The sequence below is a fragment of the Hirundo rustica genome, chromosome 4 (assembly GCF_015227805.2).
Source record: "Hirundo rustica isolate bHirRus1 chromosome 4, bHirRus1.pri.v3, whole genome shotgun sequence".
Classification (NCBI taxonomy): Eukaryota; Metazoa; Chordata; class Aves; order Passeriformes; family Hirundinidae; genus Hirundo; species Hirundo rustica.
In genome coordinates this window covers 49291744-49317353 of record NC_053453.1, presented here as the reverse complement: position 1 = coordinate 49317353, position 25610 = coordinate 49291744, and the positions used below count along the sequence as shown (strand labels likewise).

Here is a 25610-nt window from a genome sequence, read left to right as displayed (position 1 = left end):
AGAATCCTTGAAAGACTTGGTAATCCTTTTATTTCTTCCTACTTGTTTATGGCAGAAAGGAATTCCTGAAATATAAAACAGGACATCAGTAATTTTCTTTATTTTCATTGTCATGATTGTATATTGGTTTACTTAGAAACTGGGAAGTGTTTAGAGATGTGATTCTACTTTCTCAAGCTCATCTTTCCTTCATTTAGAGTATCACTGAATCTTGGAAATAATCTCTACCAACTATGAAAGACAAAAAAATGGCAGATTGGTGGTGTGGGGCAGTGGATGCTCATCGGAAACGAAACATTATGAACTTGTATTCAGTGGAGACCAAAACAAAGGTGGGCATAAACTAGAAGACAGGAAGGGCAGACCTGAGTGTTGATGCAAGTCAGCTTTTTTTCTTCAGCTGAGTTTTCCTTTTGGATATTCAAGCATAATAGCCTAAAATTTCCCAAATATTTGTATTATTATCCAGTAAGTGGGTTTTTATTTCTCAACCACTGTAGACAAAAAATTATTTTTTCAGCCACTATAGGAAAAAAAAAAAAAAAAAAAAACAAACAAGAGACCCCACAAAGGAACATGTGGTCAACACAGCAAGTTTGGTGCATTTTGTGTATATACAGCAGGAAGGCTTCCCAAGACTTTGATACTCCATGATTTCTTAATGTAAAAATTTTGTTTGGGTAACATCACTTCACTCAGTTTCCCATATTTTTAGAATCAGCAAATGTCAATATAAACACCAGAATATTTTAGTAAATATTGTTGCTTTCCTTCCAAGGGATGAACATGTTTATTAAGTAGCACAGGCCTATACAAAGATTCTATGAAGAATTTTTTATAAGGTTAGTAGCATATCAAGAAAAAGAACCATTCTTGAGTGTGTTCTGCACCAAAGTCCCATACATGCTGTAAATTAATTCAATATTATGCAGAGTGCTTACCGAAATTGGACATCTACCCTTGCTCCTGTTCCAAAGAAGAATAGGGTAGGTAGGAACAAATGCTTGTTTTTCAGTGTTTTAATAAAAAATTTCAAAGCTGATGCCTAGCAGAGGTATTCTAATGTAAAATAAAAAATGAATCCCTGCTCCTTCTGCTTGAAAGAGTGACAGGCTGCCATTATTTTCCTCTGTGTCTACTGACATTTGCTTTCCTGAATGAGTAGTAGAGTCAAAATATCCGATAGCAAATGTTCATCTGGTGTTTTATTACCCCCTGCCTAAATGAACACGACCGATTTCCTCACCAAGTGCTATGGTTTCACTAAGTGTTATGGCTTACACAATGGTGAGGCTCTTGGTTTGGTTGTACAGCAATCTTATTCATCTGATAATTTCTGGGTATAGGCAAAGGCTCATGGTGAGATATGCACAGCAGAACGTTAAAAAAAAAGTCTGTATTCCACATTTGAAAGACATATAATTTTATTTATTTATTTATTCTCATGCAATAGAACCTTCCTCATGTTCAGGAAATGAAACAATTTTTAAATCACAGAAATTCAAATTCACAACATTCAAATATAGATTGAAACTATATCGCTGTCTTTCAACCTTTGTCCACTAATACCCTTCAGAGCACAGAAGTCCTCTTGCTCAGCATGCAGAAACACAAATGCACTGTAAGTAACTTTTTCCTCTTAAGTGGAACACAAGTAGTTTCTGACACAGTATTAGACCTAAATCTGCTGCTGGAGCTAGTAAAAAAAAATGAATTATGACAAGGGACGTTTTATGCTTAATCAACAGTACAGCTCTGGTAGTAAGTACAGACTAGAAAGAGCCACTTTCCAGGTCAGATTCCCAAAGCTGATTGAAGAATGTTGTGACCTACTGTGGTTTTCTAAGAACCGTGTTAGAGTTCTTCCCAGAATTGTAGGGGTAGGAGGTGAATGAGGCCATCTTGTCTACAAACAATGAATAGGTATTGATTGCCCTTTGGAAACTCCAGATATGGCACAAGCAGATAAAATTTTCATACAGTGTAGTGAGGAAAGTCAAGGATGTTTGCAAAATTTCTGCCTATGTGGAATTATTTTTTTTTCTTTCCTCCATATGGCAAAATCAGTTCATGGAGTTCCCTAACTCCATTGATACCCAGTTAACTCAATTCCGATTACTGTGTAACAGACTAGACTCTGGGAGTTACTTTAGACAAAAGTCCAGGCCTTTCTGTATTGAAAGGAATGTCTGCCAGCCTGTTTCAAATTTAATGAAATCAAAGTTGTTGTTTTAACAAAATACATCCTGCATTGTAACCTTAAAACATACAAAACTTTCTTTTTCCCTTTTAGTTTCCATTAAACTAAAAATATAAATTCTTTCTTCTAAAAAAGGAAACTTACAACCCTCCTTTATTTTAGATGTTCCTCTTGTCTTAATACTGCCGCATTAAAATCTCTTTACTGAGCATTTACAAAAGAGTAAGGTTTTTTTTTAACCTAATGATGTAAATTGCAGATGAATGAAGCAAAGGTTCCAAGAGAAATTTCATCCATTGTTTGGCCCTTGGAATTTTCAGTTAACAACCAAAATTCAGGAAAAAGTCTCCCCTTTCTGCTTTGCAGTTTTGTGAAGATTTTAACCCTTGCACATAAAATGAGATTATCAGATGGATTCTTCAACATGCACTGAAGTAGTTAAAAAGGGGGAAGATAACCAGATGGTTCATAAGTGAGTGAAAATGTTATTTTAAAAAGCACTAAATAAAAATTCAGTGAGCTTGAAACCTTGCTTCCTAAGGCTCTACGTATCTGTAAGTGTTTAGTGGTGTATAAAGTCCAAGGGAGCCATTTCACAGCAATTTCTGTGGATACCTGTGCTAGGAGACATTTTGAGATTCAGTTTACAGCTGACATGCTCAAATTTCATGAATTCAGTGCTGGTCCCCATTGGCAACATATAAAAAAGTCAACTTACTGTTTGTAACATACCAATCATAGTATCTTCCACATAAAGTATTTTCTTGCTGATCTTCTGAAATAAAAAACAAACAGAGCCAAAAACAAATCAAGCAAAAAAACTAAACAGCAACAAACCCCTCATAAAAACATAACAATTGCCCCAAACAAACCAGATCTAGGAAAACATAAATGGAGGAAATATATTAAGAAAATGGCAGGAAATTCTTTCAGAATTTTCACGATTAATTAACACAATACATGCCATGGTTAGCATTTGGCTTTATAAATTAAGTTATTATTTATTTTCTAGGCTATATATGCAAAAAATAAATAAATATACATGAATATATTTGAAAAAAATAGACATGAAATGGTGCTTAAAAGGGTTCCAGAGCATGTGTAGGCCCAAAACCACTATGTAAAAAAGGAAAGAGACTAATGAAGTGGGCATACACTTTTCTGGCAATTATTTTCACTTTAAGCTCTACCTTTATAAAGTACTGTCACATAAGTTCCCAGTATAAAGTACACAGCATCAGAAGAACAAGAGGTTAAGGGGATGCAGTGCTACTCAGGAAGAGAAATAAAAGAAAATCAAAGCATAAGATCTGTGACCATGCTTGGAAAAAATTAGCACTTACAAAAGATGCATTGTTTATATCCAAATGTGGCAGGTGAAAAAGTATATATTGCACCATAGGTAAAACAATACAGTAAGGTAGAAAATATTTATTGCAAATCTGAAAGAGGAACAACAGGAAGACAGATATATGTTTCTAACTGCTCTGTCATTTGGTGGAAAAAGTGATTCGACAGTTTTAGAAGGAAATTACATGATGCGGAGCAGGTGGTAAGAGAGAATAAAGGGAAGACCAGAAAAGCAGCTCCTAAGGCTTTTCGGGAACACAGTACTGGGAGAGGCCAGGCTATATAGTTCTGCGGAGCTGGCAAAGCTGACAGAACCACAGCGCAAGGGAGCAGTGGCCTGCAACCCGCCAGGTAACCTAAAATCTGAGACTCCGAAGCCAGATCGACTCGCCCCCGGGGACCTGCTCAAAACGCCAAAGACAGATAGTGGCCGCTCGGAGGGGAAGAGGCAGGGAAATGCGGTTCGGGGGAACCGAGGGGCTGGGGGTCTGCGAGCGAGGCGCGGGAGGCAGAGACGGAGGCGGCGACAGGAGCCTCGGGGTGGTGCCCGCAGGGGGCGAAAGGGGCGGAGGCGAAGGCCCGGCCCCCGCCCGCCGTGCCCGCCCCTGTTCCCAACCAGGTCGGACCGCAAGCGCATAAAGGCCGCGGCGCGGGCGGCGCTTCTTTCACAGCAGCAGCGTCTTTGGCAGCGGCTGTCGTAGGGGCAGTTGTAGCAGCAGATTCAGTATGTCTGGGCGAGGCAAGGGCGGCAAGGGGCTCGGCAAGGGCGGCGCCAAGCGCCACCGCAAGGTGCTGCGCGACAACATCCAGGGCATCACCAAGCCGGCCATTCGCCGTCTGGCTCGGCGCGGCGGTGTCAAGCGCATCTCGGGGCTCATCTACGAGGAGACGCGCGGCGTGCTGAAGGTGTTCCTGGAGAAACGTGATCCGCGACGCCGTCACCTACACGGAGCACGCCAAGAGGAAGACGGTCACGGCCATGGACGTGGTGTACGCCCTCAAGCGCCAAGGTCGCACCCTCTACGGCTTCGGCGGCTAAAGCCTTGCGCTCCTCCCGCACCATCGCGACATAAACCCAAAGGCTCTTTTAAGAGCCACGCACTTTGTTCTTTAAAAGAGCTGTAGCGCTGCGTGTTCGGATTTGTTGCAGTTTTCGCTTCTTGGTTACTTTCCGTTTAAAGCACTTCTTTTGAAGCGGTTCATCTTTTCGTCCCGCTTCGGGTAGGTGGGGTTGCTGTTCCTCAGCCGCCTTTTGGTTGGGGGGCGGGGGTAAAACACAAGAAAGCCCGGACAGGTCATAGGAGTAAATTGCCTTTCCCTAAGAAAAGTTAAGGAAGCCGCCACTAAGCATACATTTTCCACGACCAGGCGCCGCAGCATTGTTTTCCCTTCATTCTCGCCCGTGTCTGAAAGGGAACGGGAGAATCAACTGCAGGGCCTAGAGCAGCACTGCGGAGGAGGTTTTTCACTCCTACGGGCAGCGCAGGCCCGCGGCCAACGGAGGGTTAAGCGCCCGCGCGATTTCCAAAAGCCCGCGCAGGCCACGATTGGCTCCGGGACATTCCGCGCTCCCCTCCCCCCGCGTTTTGTCCCAGCACAGCAGCTCCCCACGCGCAGGGAGCATAGTGCTTCCGACCGATCCCGGCCCACGATGGAAACGCAGCCCGGCACAACAGGTCCAGGCTGGCTACAGCAAAGACACGCCAAACCACACACACGCACCCAAAGACAAACACAGGCGCCCTGCCCTTTCCCTCCCCCCCTCGGCGGTTTGCTGCGCAGCAATATCTCAAGCTCTCTTAGGACCATGTGGGTGGCTCTGAAAAGAGCCTTTGGGTTTTGCTTATGGACTCGGGGACGCTTTCCCCGCCTGGCTTATTTGCTCTTGGCTTTGTGGCTCTCGGTCTTCTTGGGCAGCAGCACGGCCTGGATGTTGGGCAGCACGCCGCCCTGCGCGATCGTCACCTTGCCCAGCAGCTTGTTGAGCTCCTCGTCGTTGCGGATGGCGAGCTGCAGGTGGCGGGGGATGATGCGCGTCTTCTTGTTGTCGCGGGCCGCGTTGCCCGCCAGCTCCAGGATCTCGGCCGTCAGGTACTCCAGCACGGCCGCCAGGTACCACCGGGGCGCCGGCGCCCACGCGCTCCGCGTAGTTGCCCTTGCGCAGCAGCCGGTGCACGCGGCCCACGGGGAACTGCAGCCCGGCCCGCGACGAGCGCGACTTGGCCTTGGCGCGCGCCTTCCCGCCCTGCTTCCCCGCGGCCCGGACATCTTCCCTTACGCGCTCTGCGAACAAAAACTCCCGCTCACACCGACAAACAGCGACTCAATGAATCGCCGGTCTGGGCTCTCCGCCTTTATAACCCCTCCCTCCGCGCGGGCCGCCGCGTCCTGATAGGCCGAGGCGCCTTTCGGGGCACGCGCAGCCCAATGGCGCAGCGAATCTCACGCTGACCAATCGCGAGGGGCACAGCGCCCAGAGGTTCCGCCCGCGCTCTCTACGCGGCCAATGACAAACCGGGATGGGCGAACCTCGGCTCGAGACCCCGCCTACCCGGGGAGGCCGCTCCCGCCGCCGGCGCCGCTGCCCGGACCGCCGGGGCCGCGCTGCCCCGTCCCGCAGCGTGTTTTGCTCTCTCCCCCCGTTTTATTTATTATTCTTTAAAGGTCGCCCAGCTGCACAGAGCGGATTGGGAGGGTCGACTCGAGGAAATAAAGAGGAAAAGAGAGACAGTGTCCGTGAGCGGGAAAAGGGGGGGGGGGGGGGGCAGGTGGGACCGGCCGAGACTGAGAAGAGAGCATTTTTAGCGGGATCTTATTGAAACAGGGGTCTTCACTTAAAACGTAAATGCATCAAAATCTCCCGTTAGAAGCCTTGATTTCTAGGTATATCTACTTGTTTCAAAACTGTTTAATAAAGTTCACCCATGAATGCTTGTTCATAGAGAACTAAAGGCTCTGAATATTTTTCGTTCTTGGGCTTATCGTTACTTTATTTATTATACTTTTCAGTTATTCGTTTTAGGTAGAGATTTTCTACTACTATTTCCCCCCTTATATTTTGTATATTTCTGTGATAGTTTAAGGTGTCTGAATAAAAATACTAATAATCACGAGGAAATTTTTGTCCTTGTTAGCCCTGCAAAAAATATATGCCCTGAAATAAAAGTGAAAATTTTACATTTGAAGGATGATAAAGTGACCTAATGCGGATGATGTAATTATATGCTTTCATAATGTAAAAAAAACTTTTAAGCCTTGCGGGGTTTGATAAGCAAGTTAAAGTTGGTAAGTTAATACCAATATTAAGACTTAGCGGTTTCGCAAACGGTTATAGTATACATTATGGCTTTTTGCAAGAACAGAGCTGCGTAAAAACAGCGGGTGAAAAGGGGAGGCGGTATCTGCCAAGGGCGGGAACTTTAAATTTGAATCCACCAATGAAACTCAGCACGTACCCTTCTGCCTATCAGAGAAGGCACTAGTGCTATAAATACTCCCCGAATACGGGGAAGCGTTTACTGTTTCAAGTCCTTTCTTTACTGCTCGTATAAGGAGCGATGGCGCGTACAAAGCAGACTGCTCGTAAGTCGACGGGCGGGAAGGCGCCCCGCAAGCAGCTGGCCACCAAGGCTGCCCGCAAGAGCGCGCCGGCTACGGGCGGCGTCAAGAAGCCGCACCGCTACCGGCCCGGCACGGTGGCGCTGCGCGAGATCCGGCGCTACCAGAAGTCGACGGAGCTGCTGATCCGCAAGCTGCCCTTCCAGCGCCTGGTGCGCGAGATCGCGCAGGACTTCAAGACCGACCTGCGCTTCCAGAGCTCGGCCGTCATGGCGCTGCAGGAGGCCAGCGAGGCCTACCTAGTGGGGCTCTTCGAGGACACCAACCTGTGTGCCATCCACGCCAAGCGCGTCACCATCATGCCCAAGGACATCCAGCTGGCCCGGCGCATCCGCGGCGAGCGCGCATAGGCCTTATAAGAACGTCTACTACCTGCGTTGAAAAAGTATTTAAACCACCCCAAAGGCTCTTTTAAGAGCCACTACATTCCCAATAAAGGAGCTGTAACACTGCAGGGTTTGCATTAAGTGTACAGGGGCACTAGGAATCTAAAAAACAAAACAAGTGCATATATATACAGTGCATGGAGAGAGTTGTGCTTTGGGTAATTTAATGAAGGGATATTCAAAAATGAGCTTGTGTTTTGTGATGCAGAAAGCGGTGTGACCTTTTTGAGACTCATAGCAAAATCGAAACTTACAATCAGGCACACTCGCGAGGAAAATACTAGCCGCGGAACAAAGGGAAATTTACTGCCTTCTCAGTCTCGGCCGGTCCCACCTGCCCCCCCCCCCCCCCCCTTTTCCCGCTCACGGACACTGTCTCTCTTTTCCTCTTTATTTCCTCGAGTCGACCCTCCCAATCCGCTCTGTGCAGCTGGGCGACCTTTAAAGAATAATAAATAAAACGGGGGAGAGAGCAAACACGCTGCGGGACGGGGCAGCGCGGCCCCGGCGGTCCGGGCAGCGGCGCCGGCGGCGGGAGCGGCCTCCCCGGGTAGGCGGGGTCTCGAGCCGAGGTTCGCCCATCCCGGTTTGTCATTGGCCGCGTAGAGAGCGCGGGCGGAACCTCTGGGCGCTGTGCCCCTCGCGATTGGTCAGCGTGAGATTCGCTGCGCCATTGGGCTGCGCGTGCCCCGAAAGGCGCCTCGGCCTATCAGGACGCGGCGGCCGCGCGGAGGGAGGGGTTATAAAGGCGGAGAGCCCAGACCGGCGATTCATTGAGTCGCTGTTTGTCGGTGTGAGCGGGAGTTTTGTTCGCAGAGCGCGTAAGGGAAGATGTCCGGCCGCGGGAAGCAGGGCGGGAAGGCGCGCGCCAAGGCCAAGTCGCGCTCGTCGCGGGCCGGGCTGCAGTTCCCCGTGGGCCGCGTGCACCGGCTGCTGCGCAAGGGCAACTACGCGGAGCGCGTGGGCGCCGGCGCCCCGGTGTACCTGGCGGCCGTGCTGGAGTACCTGACGGCCGAGATCCTGGAGCTGGCGGGCAACGCGGCCCGCGACAACAAGAAGACGCGCATCATCCCCCGCCACCTGCAGCTCGCCATCCGCAACGACGAGGAGCTCAACAAGCTGCTGGGCAAGGTGACGATCGCGCAGGGCGGCGTGCTGCCCAACATCCAGGCCGTGCTGCTGCCCAAGAAGACCGAGAGCCACAAAGCCAAGAGCAAATAAGCCAGGCGGGGAAAGCGTCCCCGAGTCCATAAGCAAAACCCAAAGGCTCTTTTCAGAGCCACCCACATGGTCCTAAGAGAGCTTGAGATATTGCTGCGCAGCAACCGCCGAGGGGGGAGGGAAAGGGCAGGGCGCCTGTGTTTGTCTTTGGGTGCGTGTGTGGTTTGGCGTGTCTTTGCTGTAGCCAGCCTGGACCTGTTGTGCCGGGCTGCGTTTCCATCGTGGGCCGGGATCGGTCGGAGCACTATGCTCCCTGCGCGTGGGGAGCTGCTGTGCTGGGACAAAACGCGGGGGGAGGGGAGCGCGGAATGTCCCGGAGCCAATCGTGGCCTGCGCGGGCTTTTGGAAATCGCGCGGGCGCTTAACCCTCCGTTGGCCGCGGGCCTGCGCTGCCCGTAGGAGTGAAAAACCTCCTCCGCAGTGCTGCTCTAGGCCCTGCAGTTGATTCTCCCGTTCCCTTTCAGACACGGGCGAGAATGAAGGGAAAACAATGCTGCGGCGCCTGGTCGTGGAAAATGTATGCTTAGTGGCGGCTTCCTTAACTTTTCTTAGGGAAAGGCAATTTACTCCTATGACCTGTCCGGGCTTTCTTGTGTTTTACCCCCGCCCCCCAACCAAAAGGCGGCTGAGGAACAGCAACCCCACCTACCCGAAGCGGGACGAAAAGATGAACCGCTTCAAAAGAAGTGCTTTAAACGGAAAGTAACCAAGAAGCGAAAACTGCAACAAATCCGAACACGCAGCGCTACAGCTCTTTTAAAGGAACAAAGTGCGTGGCTCTTAAAAGAGCCTTTGGGTTTATGTCGCGATGGTGCGGGAGGAGCGCAAGGCTTTAGCCGCCGAAGCCGTAGAGGGTGCGACCTTGGCGCTTGAGGGCGTACACCACGTCCATGGCCGTGACCGTCTTCCTCTTGGCGTGCTCCGTGTAGGTGACGGCGTCGCGGATCACGTTCTCCAGGAACACCTTCAGCACGCCGCGCGTCTCCTCGTAGATGAGCCCCGAGATGCGCTTGACACCGCCGCGCCGAGCCAGACGGCGAATGGCCGGCTTGGTGATGCCCTGGATGTTGTCGCGCAGCACCTTGCGGTGGCGCTTGGCGCCGCCCTTGCCGAGCCCCTTGCCGCCCTTGCCTCGCCCAGACATACTGAATCTGCTGCTACAACTGCCCCTACGACAGCCGCTGCCAAAGACGCTGCTGCTGTGAAGAAGCGCCGCCCGCGCCGCGGCCTTTATGCGCTGCGGTCCGACCTGGTTGGGAACAGGGGCGGGCACGGCGGGCGGGGGCCGGGCCTTCGCCTCCGCCCCTTTCGCCCCCTGCGGGCACCACCCCGAGGCTCCTGTCGCCGCCTCCGTCTCTGCCTCCCGCGCCTCGCTCGCAGACCCCCAGCCCCTCGGTTCCCCCGAATCGCATTTCCCTGCCTCTTCTCCTGCGGCCGTGGCGAGAACACAGCAAGTCCTTTTTTCCTGATGGTGCGACAGTGCCACTGTGGAGGGACGTGGCGCTGTTTCTGCCACCGCCCACGGTTGTTATGGCCATGGTGATGGTATCTTTTCATTTTTGAGATTTCTTTCAGACATTTGGTATACTGAAAGCCATCTGATAAACGTCAGAACTCTTCGGTCAGTTTCACAACCTTAGAGTAGTATTTGTCTTATATACCATGAAGCATGAGGAAAATCATGCCTAAGTGTTCACCTCAGACCAGAATGAAACCCTTGTTTTTTTAAAAGCTGGCTACATCTGACACTCAGAGTATTGTAGCAGTGGTGAATCTGCACAAGATTTTTTTTTCAGCAATGAAATGAAGACCTTTTATTTTCTATCCCAGTATCTCCAATGTTTACCTCCAATTCACCCTTTATTTTCTGTCTCTAGTGTTTGCTACATATTAAATTCAAGACATCCTAGTGATTTACAAAAAGCATTATATTTGCATTAGATAATGACTTCTAACTGGATTCAAATTATTAGCATATGTCGAATGCAGAACAAAGATGGCCATTTCAACCGTGTTCACGTGTATCCTCATGTTTTCAAAGGCTTGACACAATTCTGAGTGGATACTCTTTCTTTCATGTAATGTTTTCCTTTCACAAGGGTATGTTGCAAGTGATGACATTTCTCTTTGTTATTTTGGTCTACCTTCATGGCTTTGAAAATCAGTCATTATGACTTTTCAATTTATGCCTCATTTCTGTTGGCTATGCCTGCAGTCCTCCATTTGTAGTTCAGAAACCACTGGGTCTATGAAATTAATGTAATTCCAATATGGAGAATTTGCCTGTGCTCATCATGGCCAAATACACACATCATTACCCACAGAGAGACAGAGGAAACTCCTTGAAGCTTAAGGACTCTGAAAGTCTCAGGATTTTCTCCTGAGATTCAGGGGTTTTAGAGTCCTTTGCCTTCTGCAAAGCCCTGAGCCGGATGCAAGAAAGAGACGGAGTCTTCAGGTTCTGATTTTCAAGGTTGCACATTTTGTTTATTATTTCTTATCTTACAATTCTTTCTGTGCCCAGCTAAGATCTGTGCAGCTGCTCGGGCATCTGATGACTCCCCTCCGCACTGGGCTGTTGCTGCCTCTTATACTAATTGTTACGTGTTCTTTATTTATCATTATTTGCCAATACCTATCACTTATACTAAACAGGTCATCTCTACTCTGAACCCAATCTCCTTAAATTACTTCGTGCCACCATCACTGCAGAAAATGGAGTGAATGAAGAAGAAAGAAGAAGCAAGAGACAACGCCAAAATCCTCCATCTTGCTCCCATCTACTTCGATACTAAAGAACCCAAAACTACGATTTTCCACCCTGTGGTAAGCTAAACTACTATATTTCCCACTCTTGTGGCCTGCAATCCATCCCGCAGTGCAGGAAGCCTTTCCCATGGACTGGGATCAAAGCCAGTGTCCCTCTGGGCTCTGTGCCAGGGTCCCAGACCCCCCTGTCCAAGTCTCTGACCTTCCAGGGCAACCAAAGGAATGCCCTGGACTCCGACAGGAAAGATCTCTGTGAACTCTGGTAACCGTTTTTCTCAGACTGGTGTGTTTTTCTGCCTTAGTCACAGTGACTCCACAGGGTAAGTCAGAAAAATTGATGGGGTCTAAAAATATTATGGTGAACTAATTGTTTCACAGCATCTTTCAACTCAGATATTTCATATAAAATCTCAGCCTTGCTCTGAAGACTTACGATTCCTTTTTATCTCTTCTTTTATATGACTTGCTACTCCCTTGTTTCCACGTGTATTATCTTCATCCCTGCAGCTACAGGGAAGGGTATTCAATTCACTCTCTTTGCTGGTGGGCATTTTGTTCCATTTCGTGGATGTTTTCCAGCAGTATTTTTTAACACAGGCACACACTGAGGACAGCTAACATATTAATGAAATTCTCCACTAAGACAGGGATACAGTCAATTTAGTATACATGTCCATCACTCATTTATCTGTCTACCACTCCCACTCACCTATTCCTCAACCTTTTGATTGGTAATGCTAAAGCAAATCCCAAAACTTGAAAAATGTTTTGTCTAGACAAAGCAACTGCTGTACAAAAAGAAGAAAAAACCATTTGCGGCTCCTTAATTCATCATGGTGCTAAGACATCCCCTCAGACTCAATGAGTCTCTGGCCTACAAAGCACTAAAATCTAAAGGACCACTTTGATGAGATTATCAGGTATTTTTCTTATGCTCTTTATTTACTAGCCTCTGTCAGAGTTGGGATATTGGCCCAGAAAGATGTTTCCTATTAATTACTCATTTCTTCAAGTGTTATATCTCCAGCATGCAATTGAAAGAGAGCAGAATCTCAAGGCTGTCCTGCTCATAACACCCATTAATTTGTCCCCACTCTGGATCCTGGCTGATATCACTAAATTAAGAAACAAGTTCTACTACTACACTGTGTATTCTTCTGACTTCTCCCAGACTTACAGTTTTTGTGTTCCCAATACCAGCTTAATAGAGCTTGTGTGTCCCTCAAGTTTGAAAGGACCATAACTAGATGATCCTGCTACCCAAGGGGAAGGTGAAAAAAAACTAACCACAAAAGACCCAAACAAAACCAAAAACTAAAGCTAAACCCATCCACCATGTAGGGACAATAAGCACATGTGGTAAAATGAAAATAAAAATCAAAGCCCAAAGAGACTTGAAGAATAAGAACTCATTTTCTTCATTAGTGTCAAATTCAAACAAAAATTCCTGCCTTCATCCACTGATGTGGCTGACAGTGATAACCCTTGAAAGCTTTTCTATGTACTCAAGCATGCCAAGGCCTATTTTCTTTTAAAGAAATTATAAAACAAGAACAGATTGCATTTTTTCCTCCATTTAGGTTTTGGTTTTCTATTTATTTTCTTTCTTTCTTCCTTTTTTTTTTTTTTTTTTTTTTAATCATGGTGATTTTTTTATTATAAAGACCATGCCTTAGATTTGGACAACTAACACTAGAATTACCCAAATGTTCACCTTACTGATCACCAGGCCCCTTTTTCAACAGCTTTAAGTAATTTCACCTCTTAAGTTTCCTTGTACAAGTCTCATTGCAGTTTGAGTACACCCAAATCCCAGAAGGTTTCTCCTTACTTACCATCTCTATACAGCTGTCTGCTGATTCCTGTTCCTAGCTGCTCAGCGCTGGGCTTCTGTGCTAGTCTTGTTAACTATGCAATTAAATGTCAGATGTTGCAAAGTACTAACCTCAAACAGCATGCAAAAGTTAAAGTCTGTTACTCTATTCCATATTTCATAACCAAGTCAGCAAAATCTCGATGGCATTTTCAGTTCCGAAGCAGAAAAAAACCTATGCCAGGAAGAACAACATTTAGTTTAAATACACTCATTATGTAAGCCAATATTTTCTGGGAACAAGGCAATTTGGAGACAAAATAGATGAAATATATTCTTCCTGAATGTGCCCAAAATGTGTATATATACATGTATATGTGTGTGTGTATATATATATATATATATAGTCTCATGAGCCTCTGGAGTCAGATTCCTGACTTCCTAACTATATGACAGCAGAAGTGACAAGTTGCTGACTTCTTTAGTATATTGGGGGGAAATTAAGGCACCAGCCAGCCCTTCCAGTGCCCTTGGCAACCTGGACAGCATACTGACCTGAGATAGTGCTACTCTGGCACCAGACCAGGGACTGCACAGCTGCGAAGCATGTATTGTAAAAACATGAACTACAGCACAATAGTTACACAGTGAACAACTCTTCAAAACCTTTTTGTTCCCTTCTATGGGAAAACAGTCTATACAGCGAGGTCCCAAATGCTAACTTGCAATTCTCCTGCTCCAGAAAGATGGCACAGCCTTGTCTAGAGCCAGTACCTGCTTCACCTTTACACCTCTGATGAATAACAGGAAGGCAGCACCACTTAAGGAGAGTATCTTCCCATGGTGTGTTACACAGTGCTCTGGCTCTTAGCCTACATTGTGCCTGGGTGCCACTCTCAGTGCCTGTGAGGCCAAAATATGAGTTGCCTGCCAACCCAAATTTACCTGTAAGTGTGTCGCATCAGTATATGGGGCGTCAACAGCCAGGAAGATGGCAGATTGCAGACCAGCTGTGCATGCACAATGATTTCAAGAACACTTTGCCCCCCATATGTTCCAAACACATTTCTTGCTGTAGCGGGAAGTGACATTTAGATGTCACATTGCTCCCTCCTGCATACCAGAAGTCACAGAGAGCACCGTCACACAAGCAGAAAAAGTGTGGAGGGCAGAAAATACACAGAAGTGCTGCAGTGTTGCACGGAGGAAGACAGAGATGCTCAGCATCACTCCGTGAGAGCTGCTCACTAGTCTGAGCAGCCGGGATTCTCGGCTGATGGAGAGGCTGCTATGAAAAGACAGCATGGTGTCGCCCTGCCTTGGTGGGCATCACTGCTAAATGCAGGTCAAAGCAAGGCACTCTCAATTCAGGAGGAGACAATTTCTTCAGGCAGTCATAGCTGATGCAGCTTCTGTTAATGTTGTTCTTCAGGGACAGTTTGTCTAAGGGCCTGAGGTGTCTTCAATCTCCCACTAATGACAACATTCAAACCATGCGAGGCTGGTCCAGAACACAACTTTTCGAATGGTTTGGATTAGACTTAGAAGACCAAACCACTCTGAGATACAAATAATTATTTTCTTTGATATCCGACTGAGAGCCTTTTCATTGTGTGTGAAAAAAATAAAAATCATTGAGCTAATAAACACACACAGAGCAAAAAACAAACACCATATTTTTTTCATCATTAGCTGTTTTCAGAAAGGTTTTGGGCCCCTGCATTTTTATTTTTTTTTTTATTTATTTTTTTTTTTCCCCAGAAAGGATTTCCTTCTCAGTGCCTTCTAACTGTGGACATATCCAGGTTTCAGACTATAGATTTTCAACTGCCAAATTACATGCCAGGGTGATGAAGAAGGGAGGACACAACAGGTGCCCCAACCCTTAACCAAAGGTACAGGGAGGAGTGTACAACATTCCAGGAAGCTGAGTCTATGGGGACAGTCATCAGCTGCCCTACCCTATTTGTTCTGCTCCCTATAGATGCTCAATCATACCCTGAATTTAAAAGGCCTTATGTGACCTCAGGATACTTAGGAGCTTTAACAGCAGTAGTAGCAGACACATTAGTATTATGGAGGCGAAGGCTTGTTATGCTGAGCTGCAACAAGTTTGTAGTTTGGTAAATCTCACTTTAAAATTTCTTAGCTAAGTGGTAAAAGTTGCTAAACTGTTCTGGCTGGTTGGATCACACAAGTGTTATTACATTTGAAACTCAGATGAACGATGATGTCACTGAGGGCAAGTAAGGCATGGGTGTAGCACTGTAACTGAAGTGCAATCACAGTTGCAGGGAGCACTTATACCTCTTTCCTGTGGAACATGTATGTGGGAATGCAGAACATAATGTAAAGGCCCTCACCTAAATTTCTCTGGAAATTGCCATCTGAAGCAAGGAGATGGGTTTCTGGTGCCCAAGTGTAACAGCTGTGCTTCCTTCAGCTGTCTAAGAATGACTGACCACAGCACTCAGCTACAGCAGGCAGAGCAGCCCAGTAGCCACATTGTGTGGCTGGCTCTCATGCTAATGCCTCTTAACAAAATTGCTTGGGAACAACTACTGCGCTACATCTCCTTAATGCAGACATACCTAAATATAACCCACAGCTTATTTTCATAGGAACAAGTATTGGCAGGTCCTAAACTGCAGATGGGAATGTTTGAGAGCTCTCAAGCGTAGTGCCAGCCCTTGGCTGTGGTTCCTGTGCCTCCTTGCTTGTACCAAGAGGTCTTAATAACAACTGCAAAAGTTGGACAAATTTGGGTATCTGAAAGGAAGGAACTTGCAGGGAGGGCTCAGATTGAAGATTTGTGGTGTAGTGTGGCCTGCTGGGGTGCCCATAAGGTGAGAAGGAGTGAAGTCATTTGCATGAAGTAGACCTCACAGTGGTGCCTTCTCCAGAAGTATCTATGGAAATCCTAATATTACTTTCTTTCTCTTGTTGAATAATGAATTTACCTCCCTCTAGTCTCTTTGGGAAAACCAAACTGCATGTAACAGTCTATGCAGTGTCTTCTCAACTATATTTCTCCAAAATATCCTATATCTAAAACAGGATTATATCCCTTCTTCCTTTGCTCAGCTGGAGGTAGAACTCCAACTTCTGCCTTTTAGGTAATATTTCACCACATTTTTTTCTCTGCCTGAGTAAATGTGTTCTGGCTGCAGAGCAGCTCTTTTTAAAATTGCCAAATATACCTTAACTTTTCAAAATATTATTCCTGCATGCATTTCTTTGACATAAAGAATACATGTTCCAAGCAGAAATTCCAAATCATTAAAGTTGGTTTTAAAACCAACTTTAATGATGTGGGGGGAAAAAAAAAAAATCATAGTTTCTCTGTCATGAAGATTCTGAAGTTACTTCAGTTTAAGTTATTGCAACTGGAGACAAGCAGCTGACACATATATACTAAGTAGTCCTTTTTGGAAATGTGGAATGGGTGGAAACTGCTGGGAAAAAAGCCAGGGAGAAAACTGGGATAGTGACCATTTTAGCCACCTCAATTTTGCCACCAACAAATGTGAATGAAGATGCTGCGAAGCCACAAATGAGAGCTGGAATATTTACATTTCCTTCAATGAAGATTACTGAAGTAAATGTGTTCAAAATAACAAGAATAAGCAAAAAGGAATTTTTCATTTTGCTCACATGTCACTCATGGTCTATGCTTTTCCTGCCTATATGCAATGAAGCCTTTAGGGAACTGCTAAATTTCATATCATCCCAGCAATTGCTACCTGATTACACTATGCATTCAAATCAATGGAAAGGTTCATTCACAGTTTTATGTATACAGGATAAAGACTTGAAAACATTTTACTTTCATTTGGCAATTTCTGAAGGTATATCAGCAATACTCACATCCACTCCATTTAACCCCTGTATCCTTATTTTGTGTTACATAATACTGCCAAACAGGAGCTGGAAAGTCACAATTTGATTAGCTCTTCTCTCAGTTATTTTCCCCTTAAAGCATTACAGAGCTCAGGTGCAGTTTCACTGCAACCTTTTTTATGGTATCTTATCATTATGGGGTGCAGGTCACAATTTTTCCCTTCATTCCATTTATTCATAATTTCATGTTCCCTGAAACACAATTTTACAGCAAGCTAAATCTCTCATCTTATATACATTTTAGTATTTATGAAATAGCCATTCTAAATGAAACCATGACACAGAAATAGAATTACATTTCCCTAAAACTATCTACTCATACACTCTGAATTTCTAATATGTACTAATATGTACTTAAATACTGTATTCACATTATATGCTATATCAGGTAATACCAAAGGGCTGTCTGTAGCGTAGTCTTTGTGGTTCCGAAACAACTACAAAAGGCAATGGATAATACACTTTTTTTCATAATCAGTTACATATTAATGAAATATTAATCCAGAGCTCTTTTCTGTTCTGCATATTACACTGATTTCCACCAGATATCAGTATTGATTGACCCCTTCCTGGTTCTTTAGGAATGACCTATGGCCTACCTCTCCCCTTGTTAAAACTCAGGTTATCACAAAGCGCTCTAGTTTCTGTTATAAAAGTATTTCCTTAGTTCAGTGATTGCTGTAAAATGCACAAGTAATAATTAGATGGGTTTTATTTAGAGTGAGAAGAGGATTCAGAATTCAGAGGCTTTAGCTAAACCTTTGTGTAGCCATTTTCTGAGACACATAAAAATATCCAAACAGTAATATGGTTTAAAATTCTACTACTTTTAAAGAAAATATAAAACAAGACAATATTCTTTGGGAATGAAGAGCAGGATTACTAAACTACAATGCTAGTCCTTACAAATCTTAAATTACCAGAGACAAAGATAATTTCCATAAACAACAGAAGTTTAGCAGATTGCTTTCTTTTACCAAGTTGCATTTGTAATGTAAGGTTTTAAATGACTATATACTTTAAAAAAACGGAACATGATAAGCAAATAGCCTGTTTTACTTAATAATTAGGAGAAAAATGTATATGGAAAACAAACAAAAAGAAACCACCGCACATAGGGCAGCAGAGTAACTTTGCTTCCCTTGTACTGAAATTCCAGGAAGACAAAATAAACCAGCTGTATGTTCATAAATCTCCAGATAGTAACAAATTGCTTATGTTTCTATAAAAAGTGGAATAGGATGTTGTACGAGACACAATTTCATTAGATTGTAGCGTTTTAGTAGGTAAAACACATGGTCAAAGGAACCGGTTCTTAATCCATATTCAGAGCTGAAAAGGGAGTTTGTGTTACTTCCTCCTCTTCAAAATCAATTTAAACTGTCAAAACAGCTTCAAATCTTCAGATTTCAACTTTGACCCCAAGAAAACCCTCTAAAGAATAAGTCTGAGTTGTTGCTGTAACATTTATGTCAAAAGGAAATTTTTAATTTGCAAGGAAAAACAAAAGTTTCTCCCTTCAGAGGTCTCTCCAGCAGCAGTACACGGGATTTATCGCCTCTCCTTTAACTCAAATCGCGTCTTTGCTGCAGGAAACTCTCCCGAACGCAAGTACCTGCTCTTCTCCCCCCTCACCGGGGAAATTGGGCGATTTGGTGGCAGAAATTCCGAGGAAAATACACTTTTGTTAGTCCAAAGAAACACAAATCGAGCACACCGAAAGGCTCCCCAGCCGTGCAGCGGGGCGGGCTCTGCAACCCACCAATCACCGCGCGGCTCCACTCTAAAAATACGAGCATCTGACCCAGGCCAGCCCAATTGTGTTCGCCTGCTCCGCAGAGGAAGTCGCCGCGATGTCCGAGACCGCTCCCACCGCCGCCCCTGATGCGCCCGCGCCCGGCGCCAAGGCCGCCGCCAAGAAGCCGAAGAAGGCGGCGAGCGGCTCCAAAGCCCGCAAGCCCGCGGGGCCCAGCGTCACCGAGCTGATCACCAAGGCCGTGTCCGCCTCCAAGGAGCGCAAGGGGCTCTCCCTCGCCGCGCTCAAGAAGGCGCTGGCCGCCGGCGGCTACGATGTGGAGAAGAACAACAGCCGCATCAAGCTGGGGCTCAAGAGCCTCGTCAGCAAGGGCACCCTGGTGCAGACCAAGGGCACCGGCGCCTCCGGCTCTTTTCGTCTCAATAAGAAGCCGGGAGAGGTAAAAGAAAAAGCCCCCAAGAAAAGGGCGCCTGCAGCCAAGCCCAAGAAGCCGGCGGCTAAGAAGCCCGCCAGCGCTGCGAAGAAGCCGAAGAAGGCGGCGGTGAAGAAGAGTCCCAAGAAAGCTAAGAAGCCGGCGGCTGCAGCGGCCAAGAAAGCGGCCAAGAGTCCCAAGAAAGCTGCAAAGGCAGGCCGCCCCAAGAAGGCAGCGAAGAGCCCGGCTAAGGCGAAAGCGGTGAAGCCCAAAGCAGCCAAGCCTAAGGCAGCCAAACCTAAAGCGGCCAAGGCAAAGAAGGCGGCGCCTAAAAAGAAGTAAATTGTACCAGAAGAGTTTTGTTCTACATATTTTGTTATCCAACGGCTCTTTTAAGAGCCACCCACACTTTCTGTAAAGGAGCTGATCCACTCGAGGTCGTCCGTAAAATGCAGCAAGGGTCCAGCAATTCGTAAGTCGTCAAGAGGTCAATGATGTCTTGTGGTTTTTTTATTCGTTAGGATTACCTACAGAAATATTAAAGTGGTAGAGCGCGGCGGCTTTAGGGAAGTGTAGACTTCTGCTTTTCCTCCGAGTGATTACTTTGACTACCAAAAAACGAATGTTTTATAATGATTTTATAAAAAATTGGATGTGTGGGTTTGTGGTTTTTTTTTTTTTTTGAAAATATATTTTGTAACAGAGTAATGCAATTACCAGGCACGCTACTACTGAGCCATATCTAATCTATTGAATTATTTCTCCTAAAATATCTCCGTGAATGCCTTTGTCTGTTTGGGGGGAGAAGGGGAGGAGGGTTTCTTAGCAGACAAAAAAATAGGGCTGATCTCTCCCAATCCTTTTGTTCCCGATGAGAAAGAAGGAGCTTTAAGTATTGAAAAAGCCCGCCCTGTCTAATGATTGGCCAGCGGAAATTCCTGCCCTTCCCCCTCCCTTTCCCGAAGACGATTATGCCTCTTTTCTTTGCAACTGTATCAGCGACACAGAGGAAAAAGAGGAGAAAAAGAGAGAGGGACAGGAACTCAACGAATGGTGTCCGAATAACGAAAATAGAACATTGCTACTATATCCAACAAAAAATAAATAATAAAAAGAACATGGGTTGAGTAGTACTGACAAAATGCTTTTCACTCGTTTGGATAACTGAGCTCTCTTAGGACCATGTGGGTGGCTCTGAAAAGAGCCTTTGTGCTTTTCCAAAAAAGCAGATGTGCCACGTATCCCTTGGGATTCACTTAGCCTTAGCCTTGTGGCTCTCGGTCTTCTTGGGCAGCAGCACGGCCTGGATGTTGGGCAGCACGCCGCCCTGCGCGATCGTCACCTTGCCCAGCAGCTTGTTGAGCTCCTCGTCGTTGCGGATGGCGAGCTGCAGGTGGCGGGGGATGATGCGCGTCTTCTTGTTGTCGCGGGCCGCGTTGCCCGCCAGCTCCAGGATCTCGGCCGTCAGGTACTCCAGCACGGCCGCCAGGTACACCGGGGCGCCGGCGCCCACGCGCTCCGCGTAGTTGCCCTTGCGCAGCAGCCGGTGCACGCGGCCCACGGGGAACTGCAGCCCGGCCCGCGACGAGCGCGACTTGGCCTTGGCGCGCGCCTTCCCGCCCTGCTTCCCGCGGCCGGACATCTTCCCTTGCTCGCCTCCCTCCGAGAAGAACCGAGCAGGGCAGCAGAACAGAGACACAGCACTCCCCAGCTGTGCTCTCGTTTTACTGTCTCGTCCCTTCGCTGATAGGCTGAGAAGTAGGACTTGTGATTGGCAGCCAATGAGAAGGCGAATCCAATTCTGACCAATCAGACGCCAATACTGGGGAGCGATGACATCAATTTGTGGTCTGGTCAATCAGAGTGCGCAGAGCCAATGCTGCTCATTTGCATAGAGGTGCTCTAAATACGATGCACCCAGCCGCGGTCGTCACTGCGCCCCTGGGCCGATCCTCGAGCACTTCCGTGGTTATCGGAGGCGAGCCGTAGTTGTGATGCCTGAGCCGGCAAAGTCCGCGCCCGCGCCCAAGAAGGGCTCCAAGAAGGCGGTCACCAAGACGCAGAAGAAGGGTGACAAGAAGCGTCGCAAGAGCCGCAAGGAGAGCTACTCGATCTACGTGTACAAGGTGCTGAAGCAGGTGCACCCCGACACGGGCATCTCGTCCAAGGCCATGGGCATCATGAACTCCTTCGTCAACGACATCTTCGAGCGCATCGCCGGCGAGGCGTCGCGCCTGGCGCACTACAACAAGCGCTCCACCATCACGTCGCGGGAGATCCAGACGGCCGTGCGGCTGCTGCTGCCCGGCGAGCTGGCCAAGCACGCCGTGTCCGAGGGCACCAAGGCTGTCACCAAGTACACCAGCTCCAAGTAGGGTGTCTCGGACCGTCACCTTCGACCCAAAGGCTCTTTTAAGAGCCAGCCACTTTTTCAATAAAAGGGCTGTACAGTCATTGTGGGATCTTTAAAGTTTTGGGATTTTGGGGTTTTGTTGGTTGGTTGTGTTTTTGCGGGGGGAGGGTGTTTCGTGGGTGTGGTTTTTTTTTTGTTGTTGTTGTTGTTGCTGTTTTTTGTTTGTTTTTTGTTATTTAAAGGGCTTTGGGATTTTGCATACTACTTTGAAAGTTATTTTGATGAAATACTGCCATCGAGTTTACTGCTTTAATGAATATTTGTTAACTGCAACATAGCTGTAAAGATAGCTTTAAACCAGTTTGTGGGGTATTCTTAGGTGATGCTTTCCTCAATTTATGCTTTGAAGTTTTCAGTATTGTGTTATATGTGAGCTAAACCTTGCTATTGCAAGTTTCCTTGTTATGTCTATTGTAAACTGAAGGATAGGAGTCTTTCTGGATTTATCTAGTCAGGAGGGAATCGAAATTATTAATAGACATGGCATTGCTATAGTGACATCTACAACTTGATGGTGCTCAGTCTTTGGGGTTTTGGGGAATTTGGGTTACTTTTGTTGCAAAAGTTGAGAGATGAGTACAGCGTACTATACTGTAAAAAAATTTATGTACTGCCAAGTGACATTTACCTTAAGCTTTTGCAAGTAACCCAGTGATCAATATAACTCAAAAGTACTTTCTGAAATCTCATTTATCTTCTCCATTTGTCTTTATAATTCTACTGTTCATGTGATTTTTTTTTTTTTTAACAGTAACTTGCCTAGCTTCCCCCTGTGATTCTTAGGTTCTCCTTGCAAGTTAGAAAACATGAAGATAAATATTTTTTAACTTATCTGACCTTTTCTGCATTTATCTGTCACTAATTTTAATAAAGCTATTAAATACTAAGGAACTAGACGCTCTGGGCTGACTTTGTAAACTACCAGACTACCACATAGCTACTAATTAGGCTCAAGCTGCAGACATTCTGAGTCACTCCCTCTCATTCTTGAAAAATTACATGCTGCCATAGATGCCATTCAAAGCCAGTATGACTTTCAAACTGGATCTGAATAATTCTAGATTTCAAGGATATATTGTGGATTTATGAACATACTTAATTCATACAGGGACCACTGAATCTCAAAAATGAACTTTCTTCTACTGTCTTGCATACTCTTAGGTAGTACAGGTAACAGGATATGCACCAGGTCTCATAAACCTGTCACCTATTACGTAATAAATGTTAATTTCAGTTTGAAGGGTTATGGGGAGTACTCAGATTGGATTTCAGATATCCAGTGGGAAGAGGCTTTCTCCAAACTCTTCTTTATGAGCTTGAAATGGTATTTTGCTATCTATCTCTACAAGTACCTCAGTGCAAACTGAAACATGGATTGCTTATTCTGAGTGTCTGTATATGTCTAATACCTTAAAAGGTTAATAAACCATTGTATATTCCAGTCTCTAGGCTTTTTCAAGTTTTTCCTGGGTCACTAGAAAAGCACAAAGTGCTCATATTTTGACAGGTAAAGATGATCACCAGAAGAATGTGTCAGTGGCTATTCTGCATAACTAGTTATGTAAAGATATCCCAGTTCAAACTCAAGCTATCATGGGGAATCCCTGGTGCCTGAGTTGAAGTAGGAGCTCAGTGATGCCTTTTTGTGTCCCAGCTCAAAAGTGTTCATTTTGCCTTTCCTGTGTTTGTGTGCTCCATGTTGCACACCTCATTAGGAGCCGTCATAGAAATTCAGGGGATTTTTTAATAGGTTGTTTCAGTGTGTGAAATTGTTTCTAGGCCTATGAAACTCTTTGCAAAACAGAAAACAAAATGTTGCTGATTGCTTCTTTCAATTTCAGTATGAATGTTAAGGCAATATTAGGGGGCTATAATGTGAACACACATTTGATATCAGATCTGACTGTAAAAAAACTCACTTTTCTAACAGTGCTGAGAACAAAGTCTCTGAACTGACAAAGTGCTATTATGATGGAAAAAATGTGACCTCTTTTCACCAGAGAAAAAGTAGTAGGATTTAACCTCAGCAAAAATAATGAATCTTTAAAAATTCATGTCACATTCAAAACCACTAATGCAAATAGTGTGACTATAAAATCATATGACAGCTTATTCTTCTATAGTTCATGTTCTTTGCTGTTGTCTCATTTTTATTTCAGAGCACTCCTCCTTGTATTCTTAAAGACACCCTACCCAGATGACATCGCCCAGCAGCAGTAAGAGGGCATGATGTTCACATGCCTCATTCTGGTAGAGCAGGTATTATTGCTGCTGCCACCAAACCATGAAGGAAATAAGCAGATGCCCCTTGAAACAGTTTTCCCGCCCTAGGTTCCTCTTTGAAGATGAGTTTCCAACTCACTGAGTAAATGGATTCTTTATCCAGTGTGCAGAGCAGATAGAGCTTGGTACCTGCGAAGAGGAACTCCCTTTACCAGATTGCCACCCAAATTACATCTGTGCCACCCATCGTGTGATCCCCAAATCCAATAATTTAATTCTTGGTGGAGGCCCTTTGATGTCATTTTGATTTTTCTGGTCACTGGGCTGGCCTCTTTCTGAAGTTCTCGCTCTTGCAAGTGGTTCCTGGGTCCATCTTCATTCTGCTTCTGTCTTCCCTGTTTCAGCTTGTTCTGTGTTTGTGACATTATTTTTATCAAAAAGTTTACACTCTCATCAGATCATGTGCACTAAGGCCCAATTTATTGACCTTCCAGTGCAAAGTTATTAATCCCAACAGTTCTCAAAATTGAGAAGTGTCTGAAGGCATAATCTATAAACAGGTCCTTCATGTTGTCTTTTAATCTACTGTGCATGTTTACCTTCAAAATACCTCTTGATTAAAGGCATCTGAAATATGGGGAATATTTACACTTGGTAATACAAACATTTTTGTCAAGTTTTTTTCTATATCAGCAACGTTTTGTATCTCAAATTATCAGAGTATCATTACAATTAACTCCTGCAGTAAATGACCAGCAAAGAAGAAATATACTGAAGAACAATAAAACCAGTTTCAAAAAATTCCTGTATTTTATTTTTACTCGAAAAAAATGAAGTTAATATCACTCCTGTAAGAATGTATACCTTCTCGACATGACCATCCCTAATGTAAAATTTATGTTTACTCATTATCATGTTTAAAAAAGAAATCACCATCCCTTTTTATTTCCGCAAAAGTGAAATACACCAGCTGGGCAAACAAATATCTGTGTTCTCTAGTACGCTGACTGAATAGTGAATTAGAAATGAGAAACAGATACCATACACCTAGACCAAAATCTGAAAAAAATCACAGACTCTCTGTAACAATTTTTTGCTACTTCCTGGGGTTTTCTGAGGTTTTTGGTTTTGGTGGGGATTTTTTTTTTTTTTTTTCGTTGTTTTGGGGTCTTTTAAATGCTTGTTTTGTTTTTATTTATGAAGTAAAGCAATATCTGCTCTCAAACATGAAATAATTTTTTTTAATAGCTACAGAATATAATTATGTGACACCCAAGAAAAAATATTGTGATGTTTCCCCACAGGCTTTTTTTCCTATTTTAAATAGAAAATATTGTGTTTTAAAATAATTACAGTTGCAGGAGAAAGTATTGACTGCAGCTAGGGAAAAATATTGGGTCTTTATACACACCTTGATGTAATGTTTTCAGCCAGCTATGAAAACCTGCTCAGGTTAGATGTTAGATGAAAAATACTGAGACCAGGTTCCAAAAACCTGGTCTGAGGATTGTGCCATTCAGAAAACAACACAGCTGAAGACATGACATAA

At 45.3% G+C, this 25610-nt stretch overlaps 6 protein-coding genes across 6 annotated transcripts; 4 read left to right on the top strand and 2 right to left on the bottom strand.

Moving 5' to 3' along the window:
• Window positions 1-4232: 4232 nt before the first annotated feature.
• Window positions 4233-7604, top strand: LOC120752087 (uncharacterized). Its single transcript, XM_040062747.2, is given in 5 exon segments — window positions 4233-4468; window positions 4470-4584; window positions 4732-4771; window positions 5468-5883; window positions 7103-7604. Coding segments are annotated over 5 exon segments (1179 nt in total). The 5' UTR covers window positions 4233-4276; the 3' UTR covers window positions 7519-7604.
• Window positions 7605-8385: 781 nt separating this feature from the next.
• Window positions 8386-9680, top strand: LOC120752146 (histone H2A type 2-C). Its single transcript, XM_040062831.2, has one exon. It carries the CDS (start codon window positions 8386-8388, stop codon window positions 8773-8775), a length of 390 nt encoding a protein of 129 aa, XP_039918765.1. The 3' UTR covers window positions 8776-9680.
• On the bottom strand, window positions 9548-9965 carry LOC120752160 (histone H4). Its single transcript, XM_040062845.2, has one exon. The coding sequence runs from the start codon at window positions 9917-9919 to the stop codon at window positions 9608-9610; it is 312 nt and encodes a 103-aa protein (XP_039918779.1). The 5' UTR covers window positions 9920-9965; the 3' UTR covers window positions 9548-9607.
• Window positions 9966-19091: 9126 nt separating this feature from the next.
• LOC120752133 (histone H1.01) lies at window positions 19092-20717 on the top strand. Its single transcript, XM_040062816.2, has one exon. It carries the CDS (start codon window positions 19111-19113, stop codon window positions 19765-19767), a length of 657 nt encoding a protein of 218 aa, XP_039918750.1. The 5' UTR covers window positions 19092-19110; the 3' UTR covers window positions 19768-20717.
• LOC120752149 (histone H2A-IV-like) lies at window positions 20581-21068 on the bottom strand. Its single transcript, XM_040062834.1, has one exon. The coding sequence runs from the start codon at window positions 21065-21067 to the stop codon at window positions 20678-20680; it is 390 nt and encodes a 129-aa protein (XP_039918768.1). The 5' UTR covers window position 21068; the 3' UTR covers window positions 20581-20677.
• LOC120752155 (histone H2B 5) lies at window positions 20982-21932 on the top strand. Its single transcript, XM_040062839.2, has one exon. The coding sequence runs from the start codon at window positions 21420-21422 to the stop codon at window positions 21798-21800; it is 381 nt and encodes a 126-aa protein (XP_039918773.1). The 5' UTR covers window positions 20982-21419; the 3' UTR covers window positions 21801-21932.
• The last annotated feature ends 3678 nt before the right edge of the window (window positions 21933-25610 follow it).

Excerpts from the sequence above, each read along its gene's own strand:
- LOC120752146 (XM_040062831.2), top strand. The coding sequence starts at position 8,386 with ATGTCCGGCCGCGGGAAGCAGGGCGGGAAGGCGCGCGCCAAGGCCAAG.
- LOC120752160 (XM_040062845.2), bottom strand. The coding sequence starts at position 9,919 with ATGTCTGGGCGAGGCAAGGGCGGCAAGGGGCTCGGCAAGGGCGGCGCC.
- LOC120752133 (XM_040062816.2), top strand. The coding sequence starts at position 19,111 with ATGTCCGAGACCGCTCCCACCGCCGCCCCTGATGCGCCCGCGCCCGGC.
- LOC120752149 (XM_040062834.1), bottom strand. The coding sequence starts at position 21,067 with ATGTCCGGCCGCGGGAAGCAGGGCGGGAAGGCGCGCGCCAAGGCCAAG.
- LOC120752155 (XM_040062839.2), top strand. The coding sequence starts at position 21,420 with ATGCCTGAGCCGGCAAAGTCCGCGCCCGCGCCCAAGAAGGGCTCCAAG.